General features: G+C 41.2%; 2 protein-coding genes across 2 annotated transcripts; both read right to left on the reverse strand.

The window, feature by feature from the left end:
- Positions 1-83: 83 nt before the first annotated feature.
- On the reverse strand, positions 84-5,362 carry LOC105440781. Its single transcript, XM_030979236.1, has 7 exons — positions 5,090-5,362; positions 4,697-4,840; positions 4,380-4,544; positions 3,861-4,143; positions 2,584-3,615; positions 596-739; positions 84-202 (listed from the first exon to the last, which is right to left on the reverse strand). Exons 1-7 carry the CDS (start codon positions 5,354-5,356, stop codon positions 84-86), a joined length of 2,154 nt encoding a protein of 717 aa, XP_030835096.1. The 5' UTR covers positions 5,357-5,362.
- A 1,932-nt stretch (positions 5,363-7,294) lies between these two features.
- LOC115921801 (zinc finger protein 197-like) lies at positions 7,295-8,948 on the reverse strand. The gene is made up of 2 exons (XM_030980020.1): positions 7,661-8,948; positions 7,295-7,438 (listed from the first exon to the last, which is right to left on the reverse strand). Exons 1-2 carry the CDS (start codon positions 8,213-8,215, stop codon positions 7,298-7,300), a joined length of 696 nt encoding a protein of 231 aa, XP_030835880.1. The 5' UTR covers positions 8,216-8,948; the 3' UTR covers positions 7,295-7,297.
- Positions 8,949-26,082: the final 17,134 nt, after the last annotated feature.

The following is a 26,082-nucleotide window of genomic DNA, read 5'->3' on the forward strand; positions in this document are numbered from 1 at the left end:
TCAGTAATAGCATACAACACGATTAAATGAAACAAATTCTCCTAAAACACCTGAAATACGGACAAAAATGAAAGTTACACTCGCTATAAATAATCTATGCCTACACCCGCACGAAGAGCAAGCGGAAACTCAGTCAGGTCTAACGCTGAACCGTGGGCGTACATATCACTTTCGTTCCGCTCAATACTCGCAATCTCAAACACTTGCAAGGGAGTTCAGAAACATAAGCAAATTAACTTCATTCACGATCTACTCACCAATTTCACGTTCAGAATATGTGCAGTGGTATAACACAACACGGATCAATCAGACAAAATCCCTCAAAAGAGCTGAAATACTATACAAATGAAAGTTTTGAAACTCCTTTTGTGTTTTGAAGAATATCGCACCAGCACAAAACTTTTATGAATGGGACAGGTGACGTCATGCATATTAAATGAGCCTTCCTTAACAGAGCTCGCTGATTCGTCTGTTGAGCAGCTGTGATTCCGGTGATCAGCTCGTTGCTGCTTAACGTAGCGATTTGATTAGTCTGTTGAGCAGAGCCTTTCCTTAACATAGCGATTTGATTGGTTCGTTGAGGAAGCCGTCGGACCTTCGGTGGGCAAAACCCAGGGAATGGCGAACGACCCCTGGGAGGACCTTTGCTCGACTTGATCACTAGTGATCGCGGGACGTCGAAAAGCGCCCTCAAGGACCTTTTCGTGGTCAACGTCCCCTTCGATTACCGCGGCGAAGCCTGCCAATTGCGGCCAAAAGTTGCTTGCACAGTCTTAATTTGACCAACTGAGACAAAAACCAGGTTCCTCTCTCGCTTTATAAAGAAACAATGCACCCATTTACATAATTTAATTAATAAATTTGCTCTTTTGATGCATCCTTTTACTGATTCTTTTTCAAATCAAATTTAGCCAAACTTACTTAAGTTCTAATTTTATTCCCGTGGTGTTGTTGCTTTCCTTTATTATTATTTAAATATATATTTTGTAAATGAAAACAATTTCCCCTTTTTTTCTCATTCTTTATCTGTCTTTTTACATTTCTCTCAATGTTTCCTTTTCTTTCTTTCTCTCTATCTTTCCTTTCCTTCCCCTCTCTCTCTCTCTCTCTCTCTTGTTCTTTTTCTTTCCTTTTCTTTCTTTCTCTCTCTCTTTCTAACTTTTCAGCTATCTGTTTATACATACTCTTTCCTCTCCGTTTTGCTTCTTCTCTCCATCTTTCTTTTATTTTCTTTATCTCCTTTTCTTCCTTTCTCTCTTTCTATATTTCATTTCTCTCTATCTCTCTTTCTATATCTCAATTTAATCTCTCTATCAATCGCATACATTGGAAACAAATATAATACAAAAATACAAGGTAAATATTAGGTTGTGTGTTCTTTATATTGGACACATCAATCATGGCAAATCATTGATCTGATCAGAAACACACAAGTGTTTAGTTTACGGACATTTGAAAGTGACGCTTAAAAAAATGATGTTTCATGAATACAGAGTCACATAATTGAGCTAAAAAGATAATTATACCAATGGTACAGGAATAAGAATGCAAGCTCAGTAAAGTCAAAGAGATATACTTCTAAAAAGAGCCATGGCAAGAATACAGTATCATATCAAGGCACTTTATTATAAATCAGTGCTTAAAATGAACTATAGCATGAATACAGTCATATCATGGCATTTTATAACAAGTCATTAATACAAAGAGCCATGGCAAGAATAAAGAGTTGTATCAATACTGTACTGATGCTTACGCTGTGTCACTCCTATATCATGTTAAAAATGAGTAACATTATCCTATTGTCTATTTTCTATACAGAATGAGTATCATGTTCTATACTTTGAAACGTAAATTATATCACACTGATGAACATCATGTATGTCTAAAATATGATATAGATCAATAGTCCATCAACAAATGAATGATTTGACAAATTAATTAAAAAGCAGTCCAATACTACATCCCTAAAAAGTGACATTTTTATATTTAGAATTATGTCTATAAAAATGAAGTTCAAACAATGGACCTGAAATACAAGGTGGCATAATGATATTAGTAATCATGTCAATCAAAGTTCAAGGACTACATCCCTGAAATACAAGGTATTATAATCATGTCATAATTCAGCATGATCTAGTAACGTCATCACGTATGATAACAATTCTAAAAAGAAGCATGGGACCTTCTACCTGAAAACCAACATGTAAAAAACTCATTTTTCAAATGCACCCCTCCTTCTCTCCAACTCTTCATCAACAGCCCTTTTAAAAGCCTCGTAACTTTCATACTCATTGTCAAAGCCCGGAGTTGTTGACCTGTTTGTTTTCCCGCAGAAGGTGAATATTTTTTGCTTGCTCCCAAGTGTTTTTGGCTTTGATGGAGTATACCGTTTTCTCAGTCCTCCACATTTTGGCACTTTGCAAGCCGCACACGGTTTATGGGATGGATTCGGGAGCATACCTTTCGGTGGCTGAGATACTTTTCGGGGGGCAGGCTTTATCTGTAAGGGTGAACCACTTGTGGAAGGTAATGAAATCGAACGTGCTGTGGGTTGTGAGGGTACAACAACAAGAATTGGTATACCTGCTACCTTGGGGGCAATGTTGGGTAACTTAGGTTTTGGTTCGTCACCAGCATGAGATGTAGGCACCGTTGATGTGCAAGGTGCTGTACTTTGCCTTGTAGATGAAGAAGTCCCTGGTTCATAGACGAGTGAGTGCCTCTTCTCACCCCGGCGCTTGCCAGACTCATGAGGTACAACACTGTACTTGACCTGGGCATACCCTGGGTTTGGCAACATCTCCGGAAGCTCGACAGGTGCCGGGAGGGGATCAAAGGAAAGGACTTTCCGATGTCGGAGGACTTTGGGTTGGGTGGTAGCAAGGAAATTGGATCGGGTCTCTTGCTTTCCAATGAAATTTGTGATGGACTTGGAATTGATGTTTGGAAGGGGGAGATTTACTTTGGAGAGGACCGGGTCATCGAACAGCCTGTCACACATCCTTTTGTACCTCGTCCTGATGTTGGTGGCCGTCTTGGTTGGGGACGAGCACGACACAGAAGGCTGATTCTTGAGCAGCTGGATGACCAGGTACAAAAGCCTTGACTCCTCTGTGATTTGGGCTGCCTGTGCAAACTTCATCCACCCAAATTTGGTCTTTTGGGCGGCGCTTGATTGTGATGACTCTGGCCCGAGGCAACGTCCGAACAAAGTATAGCCCCACTTGCTCTCATACTTTTTTACAAAGTTGCGAGCAGATCGATCATGGGTTGCTAGCTCACCTGCAGCCTTGTAAATTTGCTCTCTTATCTCTGCTGGGATAAGATGCTGCTCCCCTTCTGTCAACTTGACCAGAAGCAAGGCGAGGGCTTCAACTTGCTCGAAACCAGGCAAGTGCAAATGGCGGTTGGTCGTCAGGACATCCTGCATAACAGGGCTAATCTCCTCTCTGACCTGCTCTTCCTTCGTCAGGACGGTGTGCTGAGCGCTGACGGCATCCATGTGTCTAGATGCTGAAATTACAGGAGCATCATTGGATGCATCGTCTTCGATGCCTTCGTCTTCATCCTTCTTGTCAACCTCTTCCTCGTCTTCAGCCTTATGCTCCTCTTCGGCTGTAGGAAAAACAGATCAAAGAAAGAAAAACAAACAATAAGGTATCAAGGTAAAACATAAGAATTCAAGCATGAATCTACCTCTGCTTCATTTCGGTCCTCCTCTTCAGCTGTATGGAGAACAGATATAGAACATGACATGAAATCACCATCAAATCAATTAAAACAAGACATTGGGGATATCAGGCTCAGAGTAAATACTGTTTTAAAACATGGGGCATTGAGGATGTGAAAGTATTTCTCACCCTTTTCCATGTAATATGCCTTTGATGAAAAGGACTTTGTAGACTGGGAGAAAGCGTACTCGACGCCGAGGAGCTCCTCCTCTTCAGCTTTGGTAGGTGGCTGCATGGGGGCGATGAAGTTCGGCTCAAAGAGATGATCCTTGCCAAACAGGATCTCAGCGTGGTCATTCATGCGCTGTATTTGGCGTGGGTCTGTGGTTGTTGTCATTTTGCCCTTCTGCTCCGCCACTTTAAGCCTTTCCATCCTGTTGTTCCACTGGACAGCAAAGGAAAGGAGGTAAACCTGCAAAATAAAGAAGAAAAAAAATATTACTTAAAATGTAGGTCACTTATAATGTTACTTATAATATAAATGTATTGCTGAGTATATACTGAAAATAAAGTATCATACAAACACAATCGTCAAAGTTTGATGTGATAAAGTTTTTTTTTATATAGCTCAGACACGTACTCAGCTTTAAATTATTGATACTGATTTAAGTGTTAAGTTTTAGGATGTAATTATGCTTAAATATTCACCTGAAAGGGCATGATACCGCAACGATGTGATGGGACGGCATGGAGCAGGTGAGAGTGGAGGCCCTCGAGCGCGTTGCTACCTCTCCGACATCTGAACTTGGTCAGCTGCACACCGTTCAGGGTAACCGTCTTCATGGCCACATAAAGGGGGATGTTGGGTGGATCCTGAGGAGGGAACAAAGAACAACGACATTAAATCATTTTACAAGTACAAGTAAAATACATCAATGGCAATGTTTGGCTATGATTCATGGTCCATCATAAAGTGTTGTATTACTTTGCATTAGTTAATATAATATTAAGTAGTATTGTCTCACCTGCATGCAACTGAGATGCTTACTAGCAGTCGCCCAGTGAGCATCTACTGCTTCAATCGATTTGAATAGAGGAATGCCATCGATGTCCAGACCTGCAGGTCCCTTTAACTCACTCAGAATGTGTTCGACTGCAGCAGCACTCTCCTGAAAGAACAAACAAAAACAGCAAAATAAGTAAATCAAGCTTTGAATTTAAAAATCTTGTCCCTGACTTATACCTGTAAAGTAAAACAAACAAATAATAAGAGGGGGTAGTCAATTGTAGTAAGTATTTAATCAGGAATCCTGACATCTCTATTTCGTTGGTTAAAAATTAAAAGCAATAATAATGGTTACAAATAAACAATTGATGAATTCATGATTTCTAATTCAAGTAGCTTGCAAATAACTCACCTGAACACCCCTGGTGACACGTCGGACATATGATGCAGCTTGGTATGGCTTCACGAAAGACAGCATGTCTGCATCAGATATAGAGGAGAACTTATCGTGGTCACCATGTCTGATTGCAGAGATCAATAGCTTCATGTCGTCACTGTTGTAGGCTAAGATGGCTCCTGCCAGGGCGCTAATGAAGATGCCGTACTTGGCGTGCGTCTGTTTGATGACCACGGCATCCCATCTGTGCAGCCAGTGGCGGATATCCAGTCTGACGACCATGCCATCGTCGGCCCACTCCTTAAAAAGGGTCTCGTACCACGAAGTACAGCCATCCCTGAAATGATCAAATAAATAAATGAATAAATAAGATTTTAAATGATGTGAACATCGATCATGAACAATCAAATGGATTATATGTGTTGTGTTCTGTCTGAGATTCTCATCACCATCTCACCGAGCATGAGTACCTAAGAAACAGAATAGAGTGGAAAAAACCGAAAGAGTACATTTAACTTTATTTTCTTAATCACATAATTTTATTTTGACATACCTGCAACAATTGTTGTCCGCATACAGGACTTCCACAGGAGGAGCATTGGCCCTTCGGAAGCGGGCGACCACACCCCTTGCCATCCTGGAGTATGCCTTCTCCGACTCAGACGCCACAACAACCGTCGTCACAAACTGGCCCCACTCGTTCAGTATGCTGGTGAGGTACTGCATGGTACCCTGACCGTCACCATGTATTTTTTTCAGAACCTGCACAGGAAACAAAAGGAGAAAAAATAGAAAATTAATTAATCCAATGATAAAGTTGTATTACAGTCATCATACTAGTATAACATTGCTTTTTAATTGCACTTTACATTATAATGGATGTTTGTAAATGAGTGACATTATATGAACTGTATGTATTTTGTAGACAGAAAATGAATTGTTGCATAATTAAAGTTGATCAGGACTTGACTTATTAATACCAATAATGAGATGAATACATACCTGCTTTGTGCCGTCGATTGAAAGTATCACCCCTGTCGTGCTGAGGATGGATTCCCGGTAGGCACACATCTTCTCCATCTCCATCAAAAGGTGCGCCCTGCGATGGGTCCTGGCAGATGGTATCGGAGAAGGCGGCATGGGAGGTGTATACTGGTGTGTGGTGTAGGGCAGGATTCCACGCTGTGATGATGAGCTTGACCCTGCAGTATGAGCCTCCATCAACAGCGTTTGATACAGGTCCCTTCGACCAGCATACCATTCATCATGGCCTTGCTGCACCATGCGATGGACCTTGGACATCGACACGGAGTTCAGGCGATCAGATAGTAGAGTGACGACGCTCCTGTCAACGGCTCGCTTCCCGACGAGGATGGCTGGGCACATCATGCGCACGGCTGGAGCTAGCTGCATGACGATGCTGGGGCTGGTGGCATGCCATCTGTACTGGAGCGACTTGTCCTCTTTACCTTGGCAGTGGTGGCACTTAAGTCGTTCCGTCAGCAGGGTGTAATCGCAGGTAAGCCCACACACCTGCCGAGCTACCGGGCCGTAGCCAGATCTCGTTAAGAAGCTGTCTGGTGGGGCAGGGCAGTTGGAGTTTGGGCACAGGATCTTGGTACCCATAACCCCCACAGGCCTCCAAAAAAAGACATGTGTGCTAAAGAACAGGGGCATGGAGGGCAGAGTTCCTTTTAGGGATGTAGGGAGAGGGGGTGGATGAAACTCCATCTTGTTCTTCAGGACAGTGCGCGTTCCCTTGCCCGAGACGTTCCTCTGTGGCTCCTCGAAGATGCCGTGAGGGCCATCGGACTTCAGCCATTTCAAGTTTGGCAGGTACATATTATCCCATGCCTTCTGCCAGCCCTCGATGACATCAGCAGCATCACGAAATGACTCAGTGGCAGAGGGCACCTCCGAAAGAAGCCTGTCAACGGATGTCACCGAGGTGTCGACCAGGACTTGTGCTTCCTGAAGAACATTCTCTGAAAATTAAAAAAAAAAATTATCATGGTAGGACAAATCTGAAAAATTAATCCATTTTCATCTCGAACAGTCACTTTCAGTTTTTAGACTTTGCAACAATTTTGGATTTGTTTAGTTTTATTCATAATGAGATTCATATATAGTCACTAGATTCATAATGTAGACATTTACTGCAATTTTGTTAAAATTTACATTTTCATAGTCTTGATAATGAACCATTGATCGACATTCAAGCCTTTACAAATGTGTAGACGTAAACGCACACCTACATAAACACACACACACACACGCTATGCTCATGTCAAACATACCTGCAAGGGCCAAGAGCTCTGCATCTTCGACGTAATCTGTTTGCAGCTGTTGCTTTTCTTTGCGTTTCTGTAAAGTTAATTGATAACAGGAGATTTAACATTCAGAAATCATGATACAGTGCATAATGTAATTGATGAATTATTCAAGTTTACAATAATTAAACATCTGATGAGCATTTTCCCTGAAATGAAAACAAAATGAAATGACATGACAAAATACTGATCATTGGAGAAGTGTACTGAAAGATATATAAATTATGAAATTCCTATTGTATAATTAGTGACTAACCTTTTCACGTTTGTGAATGTGCACCATGATGCTGGGGAATGCCTCCACAAGCTCCAGCAGGCGTTCCTTCTGCCACCTCAGGACCGGTATGCTTTCTCCGGCGGCCTTAAACTCGTCAAGGAGCCACACGACGTATCCAACGTCGTTCTCCAGCAGCCACTTGAAGTGCTGCCCTGCATATTTGCCAAAGCTCAGGACGATGTTGGCACACCACAGCTCCTTTCCCAATCTCTTGGCCTCCTTTTCTGCTGTCGACACATCCTGCCAGATTGGGTCGACTTCAGTCTTGTCCTCAGTGGAGCTTACAGCCTTGGCAGCACTGGTGCATTGGAGGAGAGCCTCACCACTCTTATAATGAGGGATCTTTGGATGCACGTGCACCTTGGTGTGGCGGTCCAGGTTTTGCTTCAGCGTGAACTCTTTGCCACAAGTAGAGCAATGGTGTGCCTTGTCTCCATGTATCCTCACATGCCTCGTCAGATTGGACTTTGTGGAGAACACTAGTCCACACTCTTCACACTTGTGTGTCGTCAAAGGTGACACTGCCGTCTCCATGGTGACCTGAATTTCAAATAAAATTACACAAAAATTAATATTTCTCTCATCTACACCTGATACTACATGTAGTGTCGTGTTTTTGCAGAGTAGAACAATGAGGGATGGGTGACTTAAACATGCTTATGATTGGTCTATGGTCAACTGTCTATTAGGGTTGCTATATGGAATAGTATTATGGGGAGTGGCAATGGAGAGTGCAGTGTCAGTGACTTGGGTCATAGTTCTTGTAATGTGGTTCCTTGAAGTTAACTCTCTGGGTTGGTCATTAATGGTCAATAAAATGAGGAGTTAATGGGGCCAGTGTATAGTCTAGTAATCTGTTTAGATCATGGAAGTGGGAGAAATTTAGGTGAAGGACTGTATGAAGATAAGAGTGGTACATTATTGTGCTTTACAAATTAATATATTATTATTATTCATACCACTAGACCAGATCTACATAGACTACATTACATTCAAGCCACACTTTACAAAGTAATGCTAGTTTGAGAGAGATGTAAAAGGTATGCCTTTACTTTATTGAGGTTCAAACAGGCTGCTCTCTACATATAGCATTGACATGATTGAGAGTGATAAACATGACAGGTGTAGGCTAGACACATTGTAAACATTGTCCAAGGCTATGACTTTTATTGCCCATTATATGACCATTAACGGTGTCAGCATGGACCTACTACCAAGCTGCCCGCCATCAACTTTTAGAGTTAGTCAAGTGTCTAGACACTAGACCCTACACAGTTAAAAATTGCAAATAAAATAAATAATATAAAATAGGGCGCAGGATTACAGTCATACTCAGTCATACTCGTAGGCCTGTATAAAGACCAAGAAAATCATCAGCATTGTCATGATTTTATAGAGCCTTATCATATCACTCAGTAATAGCATACAACACGATTAAATGAAACAAATTCTCCTAAAACACCTGAAATACGGACAAAAATGAAAGTTACACTCGCTATAAATAATCTATGCCTACACCCGCACGAAGAGCAAGCGGAAACTCAGTCAGGTCTAACGCTGAACCGTGGGCGTACATATCACTTTCGTTCCGCTCAATACTCGCAATCTCAAACACTTGCAAGGGAGTTCAGAAACATAAGCAAATTAACTTCATTCACGATCTACTCACCAATTTCACGTTCAGAATATGTGCAGTGGTATAACACAACACGGATCAATCAGACAAAATCCCTCAAAAGAGCTGAAATACTATACAAATGAAAGTTTTGAAACTCCTTTTGTGTTTTGAAGAATATCGCACCAGCACAAAACTTTTATGAATGGGACAGGTGACGTCATGCATATTAAATGAGCCTTCCTTAACAGAGCTCGCTGATTCGTCTGTTGAGCAGCTGTGATTCCGGTGATCAGCTCGTTGCTGCTTAACGTAGCGATTTGATTAGTCTGTTGAGCAGAGCCTTTCCTTAACATAGCGATTTGATTGGTTCGTTGAGGAAGCCGTCGGACCTTCGGTGGGCAAAACCCAGGGAATGGCTAATGACCCCTGGGAGGTCTTCGGCGCGATCACTAGTGATCGCGGGACATCGAAAAGCGCCCCCAAGGACCTTTTCGTGGTGAACGTCCCCTTCGATTACCGCAGCGAAGCCTGCCAATTGCGGCCAAAAGTTGCTTGTACTATGGTTACTTGACCAACTGAGACAAATACCAGGTTCTTCTCTCGCTTTAAAGAAACAATTCACCCATTTACATAATTTGATTAATTAATTAATTAATAAATTTGCTCTTTTTATGCATCCTTTTCCTGATACTTTTCAAATCAAAATTAGCCAACCTTAATTAAGTTCTAATTTCAGTCCGGTGTTGTTGTTGCTTTCCTTTATTATTTTTTAATATATGTTTTGTAAATGAAAACCATTTCCCCTTTTTTTCTCAATCTATATCTGTCTTTTTACAGTTCTCTTTATCTTTCCTTTCTTTCTTTCTCTCTCTCTTTCTTTTTCTTCCTTTCTCTCTCTCTCTCTCTTGTTATTTTTCTTTCTTTCTCTCTCTCTTTCTCTTTCTTCCTTTCTCTCTCTCTCTCTTGTTATTTTTCTTTCTTTCTCTCTCTCTTTCTAACGCTTCAGCTATCTGTTTATACATACTCTTTCCTCTCCTTTTTCTTTCATTTTCTCTATCTCCTTTTCTTTTTCTCTCTCGTTCTTTTTCTTTCTTTCTCTCTATCTCTCTTTCTAAATTTTCAGCTTTCTGTTTAAACATACTCTTTCCTCTCCTTTTTCTTTCTTCTCTCCATCTTTCTCTCTATCTCTTTTTCGTTCTTTCTCTCTTTCTATATTTAAGCTCTCTCTATCTCTCTTTCTCCATTTCAATTTACTCTCTCTATCAATCGCATACATGTGAAACAAATATAATATACAAAATACAAGGTAAATATTAGGTTGTGTGTTCTTTATATTGGACACATCAATCATGGCAAATTATTGATCTGATCAGAAGCACACAAGTGCTCAATATTTTACGGACACTTTAAAGTGATGCTTCAAAAAATTATGTTTCATGAATACAGAGTCACATAATTGAGCTAAAAAGATAATTATACCAATGTATTTCATTATACTTTCCCCTCCTAAAAAGAGCCATGGCAAGAATACAGTATCATATCAAGGAAATTTATTATAAATAAGTGCATAAAAAGGACTATAACAAGAATAAAGAGTTGTATCAATACTGTACTGATGCTTACGCTGTATCACTCCTATATCATGTTAAAAATGAGTAACATTATCCTATGTATTGTCTATGTTCTATACATGATGAGTATCATGTGTTGTACTTTGAAACGTAAATTATATCACACTGATGGACATCATGTATGTTTAAAATATGATATAGAAATCAAAAAATCAATACTCCATCAACAAACGAATTATTTAACAAACTAATTAAAAAACAGTCCAATACTACATCCCTAAAAAGGTGACATTTTTATATTTAGAATCACGTTTCTAAAAATGAAGTTCAAGCAATATAGACCTGAAATACAAGGTGGCATAATGATATTAGCAATCATGTCAATCAAAGTTCAAGGACTACATCCCTGAAATACAAGGTATTATAATCATGTCATAATTCAGCATGATCTAAAGTCATCACTTATGATAATTTAAAAAAGAAGCATGGGACCTTCTGCCTGAAAACCAACATGTAAAAGCTCATTTTTCAAATGCACCCCTCATTCTCTCCAACTTTTCATCAACAGCCCTTTTAAAAGCCTCCTAACTTTCATACTCATTGTCAAAGCCCGGAGTTGTTGACCTGTTTGTTTTCCCGCAGAAGTTGAATATTTTTAGCTTGCTCCCAAGTGTTTTTGGCTTCGATGGAGTATACCGTTTTCTCATTCCTCCACATTTTGGCACTTTGCAAGCCGCACACTGTTTATGGGATGGATCTCTAAGGGGTACCACTTGTGGAAGGTAATGAAATCGAACGTGCTGTGGGTTGTGAGGGTACAACAACAAGAATTGGTATACCTGCTACCTTGGGGGCAATGTTGGGTAACTTAGGTTTTGGTTCGTCACCAGCAGGAGATGTAGGCACTGTAGGTGTGCAAGGTGCTGTGACATGCCTTGCAGCTGAAGAAGTCCCTGGTTCATCGATGAGTGAGTGCCTCTTCTCACCCCAGCGCTTGCGAGACTCATAAGGTAAACCACTATACTTAACCTGTGCATACCCTGGGTTCGGCAACATCTCTGGAAGCTTGACAGGTGCCGGATCAAAGAAAGGACTTTCTGATGTCGGAGAACTTTGGGTTGAGTGGTTGCAAGGAAATTTGATCGCTTCTTTTGCTTGCCGATGAAAGTCGTATTTGATTTGGAGTTGATGTTTGGAAGGGGGAGATTTAGCATGGCGAGGACTGGGTCATCACAAAGCCCGTCAGAGATCCTCTTATACCTTGTCCTGATGTTAGTGGCGGTCTTGGTTGCAGACAAGCACAAAACAGACGTGGCCCGAGGCAACGTCCGAACAAAGCTCTCATAGCTCACCTGCAGCCTTGTAAATTTGCTCTCTTATCTCTGCTGGGATAAGATGCTGCTCCCCTTCTGTCAGCCTAACCAGAAGCAAGGCGAGGGCTTCAACTTGCTCAAAACCAGGCAAGTGTAAGTGGCGGTTACTCAGGACATCCTGCATGACAGGGCTGATCTCCTCTCTGACTTGCTCTTCCTTTGTCAGGACGGTGTGGTGGAAATACCAATTATTCTTTTAAAAAAAGAGAAAACATTGGTTACTTGGTCTTGTTTCAAGATAATGTGTTTGATTTTGGGTAAAAATAGTAGAATTGTGGTTAGAAATGAAATGAAATAACAAAATAATATAATACATTAATACAAATTATCAAAACAACAACAAGATAACATAGGGATAAACTGGCTCTTTCAACTTTGTTGTCGTATTATTATTCTAACGAATATATGAAGTGAAAAAGAACGCTCGCATATGAATTATATATGATTTATGGGTAAAAATGTGAATTCTCTGACCTTGTTTGCATAAATTACCATAAATATGCATTTTCGCGGCGATCGGCTGTGAAACGGCCGAGATCTTAGAGGGGGGACCCCCCCCCCACCCTCAAGTCCACTCCAATCACATTAAAAAAAAGTATGACTTAAATCATCTCTCTCATCATTATACCGCTATAGTATTCATGTTTTTAATATTATTTATTGTCCATTAAACAAGTTCATAGAGAAAATACTTATCTCTCTGCAATATTAAAAAAGAATCTTCATTCATATGTCTTAATTTGTATTGATAGCCTTGTGGTCGCCAACAGTGGCGTAGGCAGGGGCGTCTCCAAAGGGGGGTGTGGGGGTGCGACACCCCCCCCCCCCACCTGTCAGGATATTGTTGGTAAAATTGCGCTGCCGTCGGGAAAAAAGAGAAAAGGGGGAGGGGAAAAAAGAGAGTAAAAGGGAAGGGAAAGAAAAGAAAAAGAGAAAAAGAAAAGAAAAAAAGAAAAAAGAAAAGAAAGGAAAGAAAAGAGAAGAAAGAAAAGAAAGAAAAGAAAGAAAGAGAAAAACGAAAAAGAGGGAGAATAGGAAAGAAAGGAGGCAAGAGCCCTTTGCCCCCGTTACCCCCCTTTTCTTCTTCTCCCTCTTCTTTCTTTCCTTTTATCTTCTCTTTCCCTTTCCTTTTCTCTCTCTCTCTTATTTATTTTTTGGGGGGGGGGGGGGGGGGGGGGGGGAGGGAGGAGACAAGAGCCCTTCGCCCCCGTTTCCCTCTTTTCTTATTCTTTTTCCTCTTCTTTCTTTCCTTTTATCTTCTCTTTCCCTTTCCCTTCTCTCTCTCTCTCTCTCTCTCTTATTTATTTTTTTGGCGGGAGGGGGGGGGGGTGGGGAGGTAAGAAGCTTTCGCCCTTCCCCCTATCCATCTTTCCTTCTTCTTCTTCTTTCTTTCCTTTTATATTTTCTTTCCCTTTCCCTTCTCTCTCTCTCTTATTTATTTTTTGGCGGGTGGGGGGGGGGGGGGGGGGGAGGAGGCAAGAGCCCTTCGCCCCGTTTCCCCCTTTTCTTATTCTTTTTCCTCTTCTTTCTTTCCTTTTATCTTCTCTTTCCCTTTCCCTTCTCTCTCTTATTTATTTGTTGGCAGGGGGAGGCAAGAGCCCTTCGCCCCCTTTCCCTCTTTTCTTATTCTTTTTCCTCTTCTTTCTATCCTTTTAGATTTTCTTTCCCTCTCCCTTCCCTTCTCTCTCTCTCTCTCTGTTATTTATTTTTTTTAGCGGGAGGGGTGGGGGGGGGGGGGGGGGAGGTAAGAACCTTTCGCCCTTCCTTCGTATCCATATTTCCTTCTTCTTCTTCTTTCTTTCCTTTTATTTTCTTTCCCTTTCCCTCTCTCTCTCTCTCTCTCTCTCTCTCCCTTTCGCCCTTCCCCCGTTCCCTCTTTCCTTCTTCTTCTTCTTTCTTTCCTTTTATATTTTCTTTCCCTTTCCCTTTCCCTTCTCTCTCTCTCTCTCTCTCTCTACTATTTATTTGTTGGCGGGGGGGGGGGGGGCAAGAGTCCTTCGCCCCCCCCCCCCCCCCGTTTCCCTCTTCTCTTCTTATTCTTCTTTCTTTCCTCTTATCTTCCCTTTCCCTTTTTTCCTTCTCTCTGTCTCCCCCATCAACATAGTAATAACGAAAGAGACCACTCTGTAATCAAGACCATTCCATTTTATTAATACATTTTCGATATACTTAAATTGGCAACTATTACCTTCTGTCCGAGATCCTCATTTTAAACGACTGATGCGAAAGACTAGTCGACGCACCCTTTCGAGAAAAGCCCCCCCGCTTTCATCGAAAGGGTGTGTTTAAAACGGTACTCCGCTCTCAACGCACCCTTTCGAGAAAAAGCCCCCCTCTTTTATCGAATGGGTGCGTTGAGCACCCAACACACCGCGCCGCGCCGCACCGCACCCTTTCGATGAAAGCCAAGATGTCCTGAGTTAAATAGTAATCCATCTGTCAGTTCTAATGAGAATGCGTTCACAAGCTATTTTTGCATACATAATGAGCTGCATGACCTTTGACCTTGACCTCATGACCCCAAAATCTAATCAGTTCATCGGCTCTGCAAGATACATACATGACCTAAGTTTGGCAGGAATCCATCAATCGGTTCTTCGGATAATGCGATCACGAGCTGTTTTTGCATACATAATGAGCCCTGTGACCTTGTAACCCAAAATCTAATCAGTTCATCGACTCTGCAAGATACATACATGACCAAAGTTTGGCAGGAATCCATTAATCGGTTCTTCAGATAACGCGATCACGAGCTGTTTTTGCACACATAATGAGCCATGTGACCTTTGACCTTTGACCTCGTGACCCCCAAAATCTAATCAGTTTATTGACTCTGCAAGATACATACATGACCAAAGTTTGGCAGGAATCCATCAATCGGTCCTTCAGATAACGCGAACACGAGAACGGGACGTACGGACGGACGGACAACCCGAAACATAATGCCTCCGGCTACTTCGTAACGGAGGCATAAAAATATTGCTTAAAATGTAGATCACTTATAATGTTACTTATAATGTAAATGTATTGCTAGAGTATATACAGAAAATAAAGTATCATACAAAAACAATCGTAAAGGTTGATGTGATAAAGTTTTTAAAAAAAATGGGGATTAGCTCAGGCACTCAGCTTAAAATTATTGATACTGATTTGAGTGTTGGTAAGTTTTAGGATGTAATTATGCTTAAATATTCACCTGAAAGGGCATGATGCTGCAACAATGTGATGTGATGGCATGGAGCAGGTGAGAGTGGAGGCCCTTGAGCGCCTTGAGCTACCTCTCCAACATCTGAATTTGATCAGCCGCACATCGTTCAGGGTAACCATCTTCATGGCCACATAAAAGGGGATGTTGGTGGATCCTGAGGGGGGAACAAAGAGCAACGATAATAAATCATTTGACAAGTACAAATAAAATACATCAATGGCAATGTTTGGCTATGATTCATGGTCCATCATGAAGTTTTGTATTACTTTGCATTAGTTAATATATTATTAAGTAGTATTGTCTCACCTGCATGCAACTGAGATGCTTACTAACAGTCGCCCAGTGAGCATCTACTGCTTCAATCGATTTATATAGACGGATGCCATCAATGTCCAGACCTGCAGGTCCCTTTAACTCACTCAGAATGTGTTTGACTGCAGCAGCACTCTCCTGAAAAACAAACAAAAACAGCAAAATAAGTAAATCAAGTTAGGCGAGGCGTCAAAAATATCGATACCAGCTGGCTACCGCCTCCCGTGATGCCGAGAACATAGTTTAGACGTAGCTTTGAGGGCGATTGTTATCGCGCCTGTTCACAGTGAAACGCACCTGTTTTTAAATTGCTTGGATTAGCAAGTGTGCGCTTGGCTGGAATGCTCCCCCAGGGAGTATGTGTGCGGCAAAGCCTGAATCCGATGACCGGGTAATAATATATATATATAATTGTGAAGCGCTTCGAGAAGGCCTTCGGTCCTGAAAAGCGCTATTATAATAATATAAGAACTAGCTATTATCATAATTATTATTTACAATTTAAGTGTATAAATTCAAATATTTCATGTCATTTTATGTCTTTATATCCACTATCTTACACCATTTAAACTTGGTGTCCACTCAGGGGCGTCTCCAAAGGGAGGGGGGTGCGACACCCCCCCACCTGTCAGGATAAGAGAGAGGGGGTTGTTGGGTGGGGCTTACATCGAAAGGGTGTGGTGCGGTGCGGCGCGGTGTGGTGAGTTCAACGCACCCATTCGATAAAAGGCCCCCCGCTTTTCTCGAAAGGGTGCGTTGAAAACGGAGGACCGTCTTACACTATGAACATGACTGACAATGAGAGCGGACAAAATATACAGTTCCTCAGGTAGACAAAGGAACATCCCTTCACAGCTATTATGTAAAAAGGTGAATATGCATGTGACACCTGTTCTACACATTTTTACATAATAGCAGTGAAGGGATGTTCCTTTGTCTACCTGAGGAACTGTATATTTGTCCGCTCTCATTGTCAGTCATGTTCATAGTGGTTAGCACACCCTTTCGAGAAAAGAGGGGGGTCTTTTCTCGAAAGGGTGCGTCGACTAGTCTTTCACATCAGTCGTTTAAAATGTTTAATGAATAGAAATGTCGTTTTAAAAATTGAATAATCAAAATTGAAACTACTTTTTGCGTAGTCTTGCAGATCAGGCATTTATAAGAATTAAATCAGTAAATAAAAAGAAACACAATGAAATAAGATGGTTCCTTGCATGGGTCTGTGGCACTCTGTGCTGATCCTATATAAAAGCTCTACCCCCCCCTCTCTGTCTCTCAGGCCCGGATGCAAGGGGGGGGTCGAGCAGGCCTCCTCCACCCCCCCCCCCCCCCCCCCCCCCCCCCCCCCCGCAAAAGAGAGAGAGAGAGAAGGAAAGAAGGGAAAGAGAAAAAGTAGAGAAAGGGAAAGAAAGAAGAAAAGAAATAGGGGAAGAAGGAGACCAGGGGCGAAAGGGTCTTGCTTCGCAGGCTGTTGCCTCCCCCCCCCCCCCCATAAAAAAAATAAGAGAGAAGGAAGGAAGGGAAAGAAAAAAGGAAAAGAGCAGATAAAGGGAAAGAAAAGAAAAGAAGGGGGATATCAGTTGGCAATTTTCCCGCCAACAAGTTGTGGGTCGGGGGACGGCAAATGGCCCTTGCCTTCCCCCCGCCCCTGCTAAAAAAAAAAGAGAGAAGGAAGGAAAAAGGAAAGAGAACGAAAAGGGAACAAAAATGATGAAGAAGAAAAGAAAAGGGTGAAAAGAAGGGGAGATCAGTAACGGTTAATCCCGCCAACAACGTGTGTGGATCGGGGTGAGGGCCGAAAGGCCCTTGCCTCCCTTACCCCCAGCAAACCTAGGAGAGAGAGAGAGAAGGAAGGAAGGGAAAGAGGAGAGAAAGGGAAAGAGGAGAGAAAGGGAAAGAGAAAGAAGAAAGGTAGGGGAGATCATTTGCAATTTTTTCCCGCAAACAAACTATAGATCGGAGGGGGGGGGGGGGGGGGGGGGAGGGAGGGGGGGTGGCACTGGCGTGCTGATAGGGGAGGAGGGGGGGGGGACTTGGTATAAATAACATTCAAACGTTATCAACAATTGTGTGGCTAGGAGAGATTAGACCACACAGCGAGGACACTGACAGGTGCTATCTCATCAACTCAGCTCTCAAAAACATAAGAAATAGACGGTCCTCCGTTCTCAACGTACCCTTTCGAGAAAAGCGGGGGCCTTTTATCGAAGGGTGCGTTGAGCTCACCACACCGCGCTGCACCGCACCGCACCCTTTCGATGTAAGCCGTTGGGTGGAGTCGTCTCGTCGAGGGAGCAAGAAAGACACGGTAACATATATTGCTGTGTCGGGTCAGCTGTGTCGGTATTCTTGCTCGATCCTCGTGTACTATATCAATGCAGAAGTTTGAAGTCGGTGAGATGTATATTGTCGGTCGGCCGACAAGTTTTTTTCCCTACGAACTGTGACTTTTTATCCGCTGTGACGACTTCGAGAGTGACTACAACTACAATACTTGTATTTTCCCGAAGTTTCACTTTCCTATAATATCTGCTAAAGAAATCAGAGGTTTAAAATTTTGGGGAAACTAAATTCAAACAAGGAGGGGAAACTGAATTCAGACAAATAGGGCTTATTAAGAGTCGAAAAACGATGCAACGAATCGTCTTCTTTCTATAATAATTAAGTCAAAACGTCCATGCTTTCCGCGCTTTGCGCGAGATGGGGGACCTGAATTCAGACAAATAGGGCTTATTAAGAGTGGAAAACGATGCAACGAATCGTCTTCTTTCTATAGATAATCAACGATTAAACAAGGGAGGTTAAAGTAGGTGCGCAACTCTTCGTCGTTTTTTTTTTTTTTGGGGGGGGGGGGGGGGGGGGGGGGGGGGGGGGGGGGGGGGGGGGGGGACTACAAATTACATACATGTTGATATAACAACATCCAGGGAAATTGCTGTCTAACTTATCTATGTTATGTTTATTTAAATTGCCTATTGATCTCTACAGTTTATCTTCATGTATGCTTTGATAATGCTTAAAACATTTCCATCATAAGCAATGACACAAAATGTTGCAAAGCCTCTGTACATTGTCTCGTTGATGATCTACACACATCGACCTCTTCCCCCCCCCCCCCCCCCCCCCCCCCCCCCCGCCTCCCACCGCTAGTTCCCGTCGATATTGTGTACATTCATCTGAGACAAGGCAAGATTGTCAAAATGTGCGAAGCTCTTTTTCTTGGGTTGATGAATAGCCGAGTAGGCATACGGCCTTTGTAAATTATAACTACCCCTAATTCACGAAACAAGTCTTCTTCTTTTTTGTACATATCTCTAACACGGAATAAGAACTAAATTATATATTTGTATACCCAATACAAGACCCAAGAGAACATCGTTTTGAATGTTGATGGATATAATGTGAGAAACCATATTACAAATGACTTCGTCCTAAATTGTCCATAACGTTTTCACGTTTATCTGTATGAGCATAAAGCAAGTCAATTTGTAAACGAACATTGCCTATATCACGAGCAGCGGATCAAAGGGGAGAGGGTTGAACCCTTTTTAAGGGGGGGGGGGGTTGAATTATAATTTGAACATGCATGTGAATATAGAAAAATCAATGACCGGGGACAGTTATCATGAAACACTGGGACAAAGCCATTAAAGGCCTACGTGTATCTATATTAAAAAAAAGTAGCACTGTCCCGACTCAAGGGTGAATATAATCATGTGAGGACAAGTTTTTTTTTTACACCTATTTGTGTTGTCATATATACATCTTTCTGTGTACAAAGCTTATTATTAATTAATTTTCCAAAACTGGGCCAAATGTATTATAATGTTGATGACACCAGAACCTTGCAGTACACACCAATACTTTATGCGAAATCATCAACTTTTTCTAAATCAATCCACACCATTTCTTTCACATTGCAATCTCATGACCAAAACTCAACTTTATTTTTAAATGTAGCTATATAGTCATGTTTGAGCTAATAGTGCCTAGATAATCACCGGTTAAACAATGGAGAGGGGGTTAAAGGGGGTTATATTGTATAAGATTAATGGTATATAGTATATACACGCTCTTCATAATTATGTAGATTGTAGTGTGACATCTTGAAATGTATACTTGCTTTTTTTTTTCAGCAATTTATTCATGTGCAATTCAGTTACTTGTAACTGCGACACATGGAAATGAATCAATAAATACCATTTATCTATCTATCTATCTATCATAAGCGATGACGGCAAATTGTTGCAAAGCCTCTGTACATTGTCTCGTTGATGATCTAAACACGTCGACCCCCCCCCCCCCCCCCCCCCCCCCCCCCCCCCCCGCCTCCCACCGCTAATTCCAAACTATAAACAATGAATGTGTATATCTTTCTGAGACAAAGCTGTCCAAAGGTGCGAAGCTTCTTTTCTTGGGCCGCAGTATTACTGACCTGCACATACATGTAGCAGTACCTTTTGTCCCCCTCCCCCACTGACTCCCTTCCTAACACACCCAACATGTATTGAATGAATACAATAAAGAATGCAACCAAAACAAAATCTGGCCAACTTACGTAAGAGGAACAATGGACGTGGCCGTTGGTACGTATATGCCGGGAAAAGGAAAAGACCACCGTTGGGGGGGGGGGGGGGGGGTCTTGTTGTTTTGCAGTTGTCGTTACTGTTTTCAAAGAATGTTAATGGGATCGCATTACAACGTACTCCTAAATAACAATTGTTATCAAACAAATATCGTAGAACCAGATTTTAATCTAATTTAAAAAATAATCATGCGAAGAATAACAATCATGCAAGATAAAGGAATGAACAAGACGATGTGATGACATCTCTCTCGCTCGCTTTCTCAGTGCCATTTTCCATCTTCATTTCTGGTATTATTTTTTTTTCCGTTTCGCTATTTGCTTTTATTCCGAAAGTATTCCTTTCGATCTTGAGATAAATTATTATACCATAACCTCGATATGGAGTAGAAAAACACAGAACGAGCACCTGATGACATCGTAACAGAAAGAATATCACTGAACAATAATTATAAAAAGTAAAATTTTTGAATATGCATCCATACATGCCAACATTTGAAAATCAGAAATCTGTATTTTAAAAAAAAAGAGGAACAATCCTAACTCTCCTATTCAATACTACAGACAAATTTGTACAGGAAGAGGAACACCTGCATTAAAATGATAATTATCTTCTCCCAAAAAGAGGAATGTTCCTCTTTAATCTGAACAGTTGGCATGTATGGGCATCATTACATGTAATGGAAACTAAAGAGGAATCCTGAGTGGATGGGGTGGGGTTGATCGGAGAGACAAAATTAATGGCATAATAATACATAACAATACGTCCAACTTCCTCTCTCTCTCTCCCTCGTTTTCTCAAAGTCATTTGCAATCTACATCTCTAATAGTGTTTTATGTTCCGCGATTTTTAATGAGGTCGCGTTTCGACGTAGCCTATTCTACTCCTAAATAAAAATAAATGTTCATAATAAGGTAGAACCAAATTTGACCCTTTATTAAATGACATGAGAAAAGATTGATTCTCTTTCTGTATCTCTCCATCCTCCTCCTCCTCCTCTCTCTCTCTCTCTCTCCATCTTTTTGTGGTACTGTTTTCCATTCTGCTATTTGCTTTTATGCCGGCATCATTCCTCCCTTGAGATAATTTATTATAATATTCCCCTGATGATGTACACATTAGACGAAAACAGAGAACGAGCAGCTAATAATGTTTGTGACACCATTGCCTCACTATTTATCAATTGCTTTATATATCTTTATCCAATTAGTTTCCTTTTTATCCCCCAAAACTTGATTTCCCCATGCCTTTGCCCAGGTTATATGATTGATTTGTATCATATTGCGTGCATGACAATTTACACAATCTTTTATGGACTTTCATGAATTTATACTATTTTCTGAAAATTGTATTTCCATAATCGTTGATTTTTATAGTTTATCAAAATTCAAATTTTTCATGATTTAAGTGAACAAAAATTACTCTATATTTATAGTGCATCCACACAAAAAGATATTACTATTAATATTACTTGGATGCTGGTGTGAGGAAATGAAATTCTTTGGGGGAAATGGCACATGCATGTGATGTGACTATGCTTTAGTTTTGATCTTCGTTCTGTGATTTTATTATAAGTCTTCTGAAGCTTACAAACTGAGCTGTAATGAAAGTCATATCTTAAGATGGGGGGGGGGGGGGGGGGGGGGCTTAGAGAAAGAGCGACGTTAGGACAATACATTCTGGCTTTGTAATAGAGAAGGAAACGAAGGGAAAGGGAAAGAGGAGAGAAAGGGACAGAAAGAAGAGGAAGAAGAAAAGAAAAGGGGTTAAGAAGGAGATCGAGGGCCTTGCCTCTCAGGCTGTTGCCTCCCCAACTCCCCCCCCCCCCCAACCCCAATCAAAAAAGTTAAGAGCGAAAGAAGGAAAGGGAAAGAAAAAAGGAAAAGAGGAGATAAAGGAAAGGGAAAAAAAGAGGAAGAAGAAAAGAAAAGAAGCCAACCAGTTGTGGATCGGGGGAGGCAGAATGTAAACGTGGTTTATTTCTAATTCCATAACCTTACGGTGACTTACAAATGTTGCTAAATGATGGTCATTAGACGGTAATTTAATGCCTAAAACCTCTGAAATTCTTGGGGCTCCATCCCCTGGACCTCAAGCCAAAGAATGTCCTGCCAGTGTCACAAAATAATAAGGTATCAGAAAATACTCACCTGACCGTAATAAAAACGCCTAAAACCCTGAGCTTCCGGCGGCTCTGCCTTCTGGACCAAACCAAAGGCCCTAAAGCTTGCCCCTGAATGTTTATCTGACAGTAATTAAACGCCTAAAATCCCTGAGCTTCCGGGGCCTCCTCCCCCTGAACCCCATGCCAATACGTGACCTGCCAGTGTCACAAAGAATATTTTTTTTAATTCAGACAAAGATTAAGAGTCCAGAACTCTACAAAGAATCGTCTTCTTTCTCTAGTAATATTTTAATGAAACGTCGAAGCTTCCGCGCTTCGCGCAGGAGGGGGGAGGGGGCAAGTGAATTCAGACAAGGATTAAGAGTCGAGAATGGCACAATGAATCGTCTTCTTTCTCTAATAATTAAATGAAACGTCAAAGCTTCCGTGCTTCGCGCGGGAGGGGGGGGGGGGACTGAATTCAGACAAGGATTAAGAGTTGAGCTAAGGCGAACCCCTGAATGCTTATCTGACCGTTATAAAATGACTCAAATCCCTGAGTTTTATGGGGCTCAGCCCCCTTGACCGTACGCCAATTAATAAACTGCATGAAAGAGAATGGGGTGATGCCGATTTTATGTCTGCCACCCAAGTGTTTTTTCTTATTACGTTGTTGCTGGCCACCATTACAACCGAAAATTTGGCTCGGAAATTTGCCCCCCCCCCCCCTCTAAGAACTCCTGGATCCGTGCCTGTCGCTGAGGCTCTACAGCCTGCTCGACTTCTCTACCGAGACCGAGCAGGCTACTAATCGGTCGGTCGCCGCTCTGAGTTGTGACCATAGCTTAAGGTAAAGCGTTTGTGTATGATTCTTATATTTATAATAATAATACTTGATCAATGAATAGTGCAATGTTTGTATTCTACCAGACCGTCGAATGAAACTGTAATAATCCACTAGGCTACTCTTTAAGAAAATTCCCCTTGACACATCTCTATCTATATTTATCTACACATTTCAGAAATCACATACGTATTGATTAAATTTTGTGTGTATTTAACGTTAACAAATCAAGATTTGAATTTTATCTTGATATCGAGGATTCAGTTTTTTCTTACTATCCCCGGTTACTCTCCCCTGTATATTCCTGTCACTCTCTTTTTTCTCTATTTTATCCTTCTCTCTTTCTTTTTCTATTTTCTTTCTTTATCTCTATGTGTCCTTCTTTCACTATCTCTTTCTCTATATCTCTCTCTTATCTATCCATCTCAATCTTTCTCAACGCTCGCGTCTTTTCTTCTCTCTTCATGTCTCTTTAAAAAAAAATCTCTTTTCATCGCCGTTTGTTTCTCCTCGCTCTCCCTCTCCCCTTCATCCTTGTTGTATATTTACTTTTCCCTCTATTGTCATATTTTACCTTATTTCGTTCAACATGTCTCATTGATTTAGTGCCTTTTTATTCTTTCTATGCGGTTGCTTTATTCATGATACTTCAATAATGCATTTTTATTGCCAATGTCCTTCTTGAAATGTCCATCTTGTAAACTTTCGCGGCCGCGAGGAAAGTATCAGAGTAAACTATTTTTAATGAATGAATGAGAAAAAGGCCCATTATGAAATTGGAAATGGATTCTAAATTGCGACATTAAGAAAGGGTTCATAATTATGATCGAATCAAAAAGTAAAAGTTCATGATTCATCAGAACATGACGGCGGCATATTATAATTTAATATAAATATTGTCTGTCTCGCCTCGACTTGACAAAGATAACATTTTGGCAGGCATATTAAAAACAGATCATTTTGGCGGGCATAGTTAAAATCACGACTTCACTTTCAACCAATCAGATGGCAGGATTAGGAAAGATTCTTAAAGTAAGGTATATAATAGGATTTATATCATTGAAACATAACAAAAATAAACACAAATATATGATTTGGGTATTATAAACAATAGGCGAGCCAGTAATTTAAAATAGCAAATCTTATGTTGTTAACAAAGTTATTTTTTTGAATATGAAAATACAAGGCATCTAATCCATTTACAGGCAGGATGCATCTACATGAAGTGAGCCCACATATATCCACGGTACGACTGGTCTCTTTATTGAAAAAGGCATATCAGAAAAGAATGACCACATATTTGTCTCTAGTGACAAGTTGTTATTGTTGTTTTGGGGTTTATAAGGCTGTCCAATCTGAAAAGATTATTTTCGCAAGGCTATACTGTTTTTTCGAGTTATTTATCAGTGATGATAAGATGGCGCTGTTTCTTTTGCTCTGACAAATTAGATTCTGCTTTATGAAGATATCGTTTGGCAGGATGTGGCAGTGAACCAGGCGGCAGGTGGCTGGTTCAATTAGGCCGACGGGGGCCCAGACGACCTCATTAAGAAGAGGCTCGGCTCCCATACGAGAGGCTGGAGTTTGGCGGCATATCACTGTCCTCCCGTCGGCGGCAGCCAGGCTGACCTCATGTTTTCTAGTTTTTTTCCGAGGCTCGGTTTCCATTCGATAGGTGGCAGCCGGCGCATGCTTTTGGATACCATTTCCTACCGCCAGAGGTAGCCGGCTGAGCTAATTTTAAAAATGCAGCCAAGACGCATAAGTGCAGTTAGCTGCCGCCGGCTAGTGTATTTATTTTTGACGCCTCGCCTTATGTATTTAAAAATCTTGTCCCTGACTTATATCTGTAAAGTCAAAAAACGTATAATAAGAGGGGGTAGGCAATTATAGTCAGTATTTAATCAAGAATCCTGACATCTCTATTTCGTAGGATAAAAAACAAAGCAATAATAATGAATACAAATAAACAATTGATGAATTCATGATTTCTAATTCAAGTAGTTTGCAAATAACTCACCTGAACACCACGGGTGACACGTCGGACATATGATGCAGCTTGGTATGTCGTCACTGTTGTAGGCTAGTACTTGGCGTGCGTCTGTTTGATGACCACGGCATCCCATCTGTGGCGGTGGCGGATGTCCAGTCTGACGACCATGCCATCGTCAGGCCCACTGTTTAAAAAGGGTCTCGTACCACGAAGTACCGCCATCCCTGAAATTATCAAATAAATCAATCAATAAATGAGGTTTGAAATGATGTGAACATCGATAATGTACAATCAAAGGGATTATAAATGTTGTCTGAGATCTTATCGCCATCTCACCAAGAATGAGTACCTAATAAACAAAATAGAGTGGAAAAAACTGAAAGCGTACTTTATTTTATTAATCACATTATTTATTTTGACATACCTGCAACAATTGTTGTCCGCATCACTGGAGGAGCATTGGCCCTTCGAATGCGGGCGACCACACCCCTTGCCATCCTGGAGTATGCCTTCTTCGACTCAGACGCCACAACAACCGTTGTCACAAACTGGCCCCACTCGTTCAGTATGCTGGTGAGGTACTGCATGGTACCCTGACCGTCACCATGTATTTGTTTCAGAACCTGCACAGGAAACAAAAGGAAAACAAATTAGAAACATTAATTAATCTAATAACAAAGATGTATTACAATCATCATGCAAGTATAACATTGCTTTTAATTGCATTTTACATTATACTGGATGTTTTTTAAATGAGTGATAATATATAACCTGTATGTATTTTGTAGATAG

This window comes from Strongylocentrotus purpuratus, unplaced genomic scaffold (genome assembly GCF_000002235.5).
Source record: "Strongylocentrotus purpuratus isolate Spur 01 unplaced genomic scaffold, Spur_5.0 spur5_scaffold_10, whole genome shotgun sequence".
In the NCBI taxonomy this organism is placed as follows: Eukaryota; Metazoa; Echinodermata; class Echinoidea; order Camarodonta; family Strongylocentrotidae; genus Strongylocentrotus; species Strongylocentrotus purpuratus.

Excerpts from the sequence above, each read along its gene's own strand:
- LOC105440781 (XM_030979236.1), bottom strand. The coding sequence starts at position 5,356 with ATGGTCGTCAGACTGGATATCCGCCACTGGCTGCACAGATGGGATGCC. Across the intron at positions 4,545-4,696 it reads AGCATCTCAGTTGCATGCAG|GATCCACCCAACATCCCCCT; the intron begins GTGAGACAATAC and ends TTCCCTCCTCAG. Across the intron at positions 740-2,583 it reads CATTGCCCCCAAGGTAGCAG|GCTTCGCCGCGGTAATCGAA; the intron begins GTATACCAATTC and ends CGCAATTGGCAG.
- LOC115921801 (XM_030980020.1), bottom strand. The coding sequence starts at position 8,215 with ATGGAGACGGCAGTGTCACCTTTGACGACACACAAGTGTGAAGAGTGT. Across the intron at positions 7,439-7,660 it reads ACATTCACAAACGTGAAAAG|AAACGCAAAGAAAAGCAACA; the intron begins GTTAGTCACTAA and ends TTAACTTTACAG.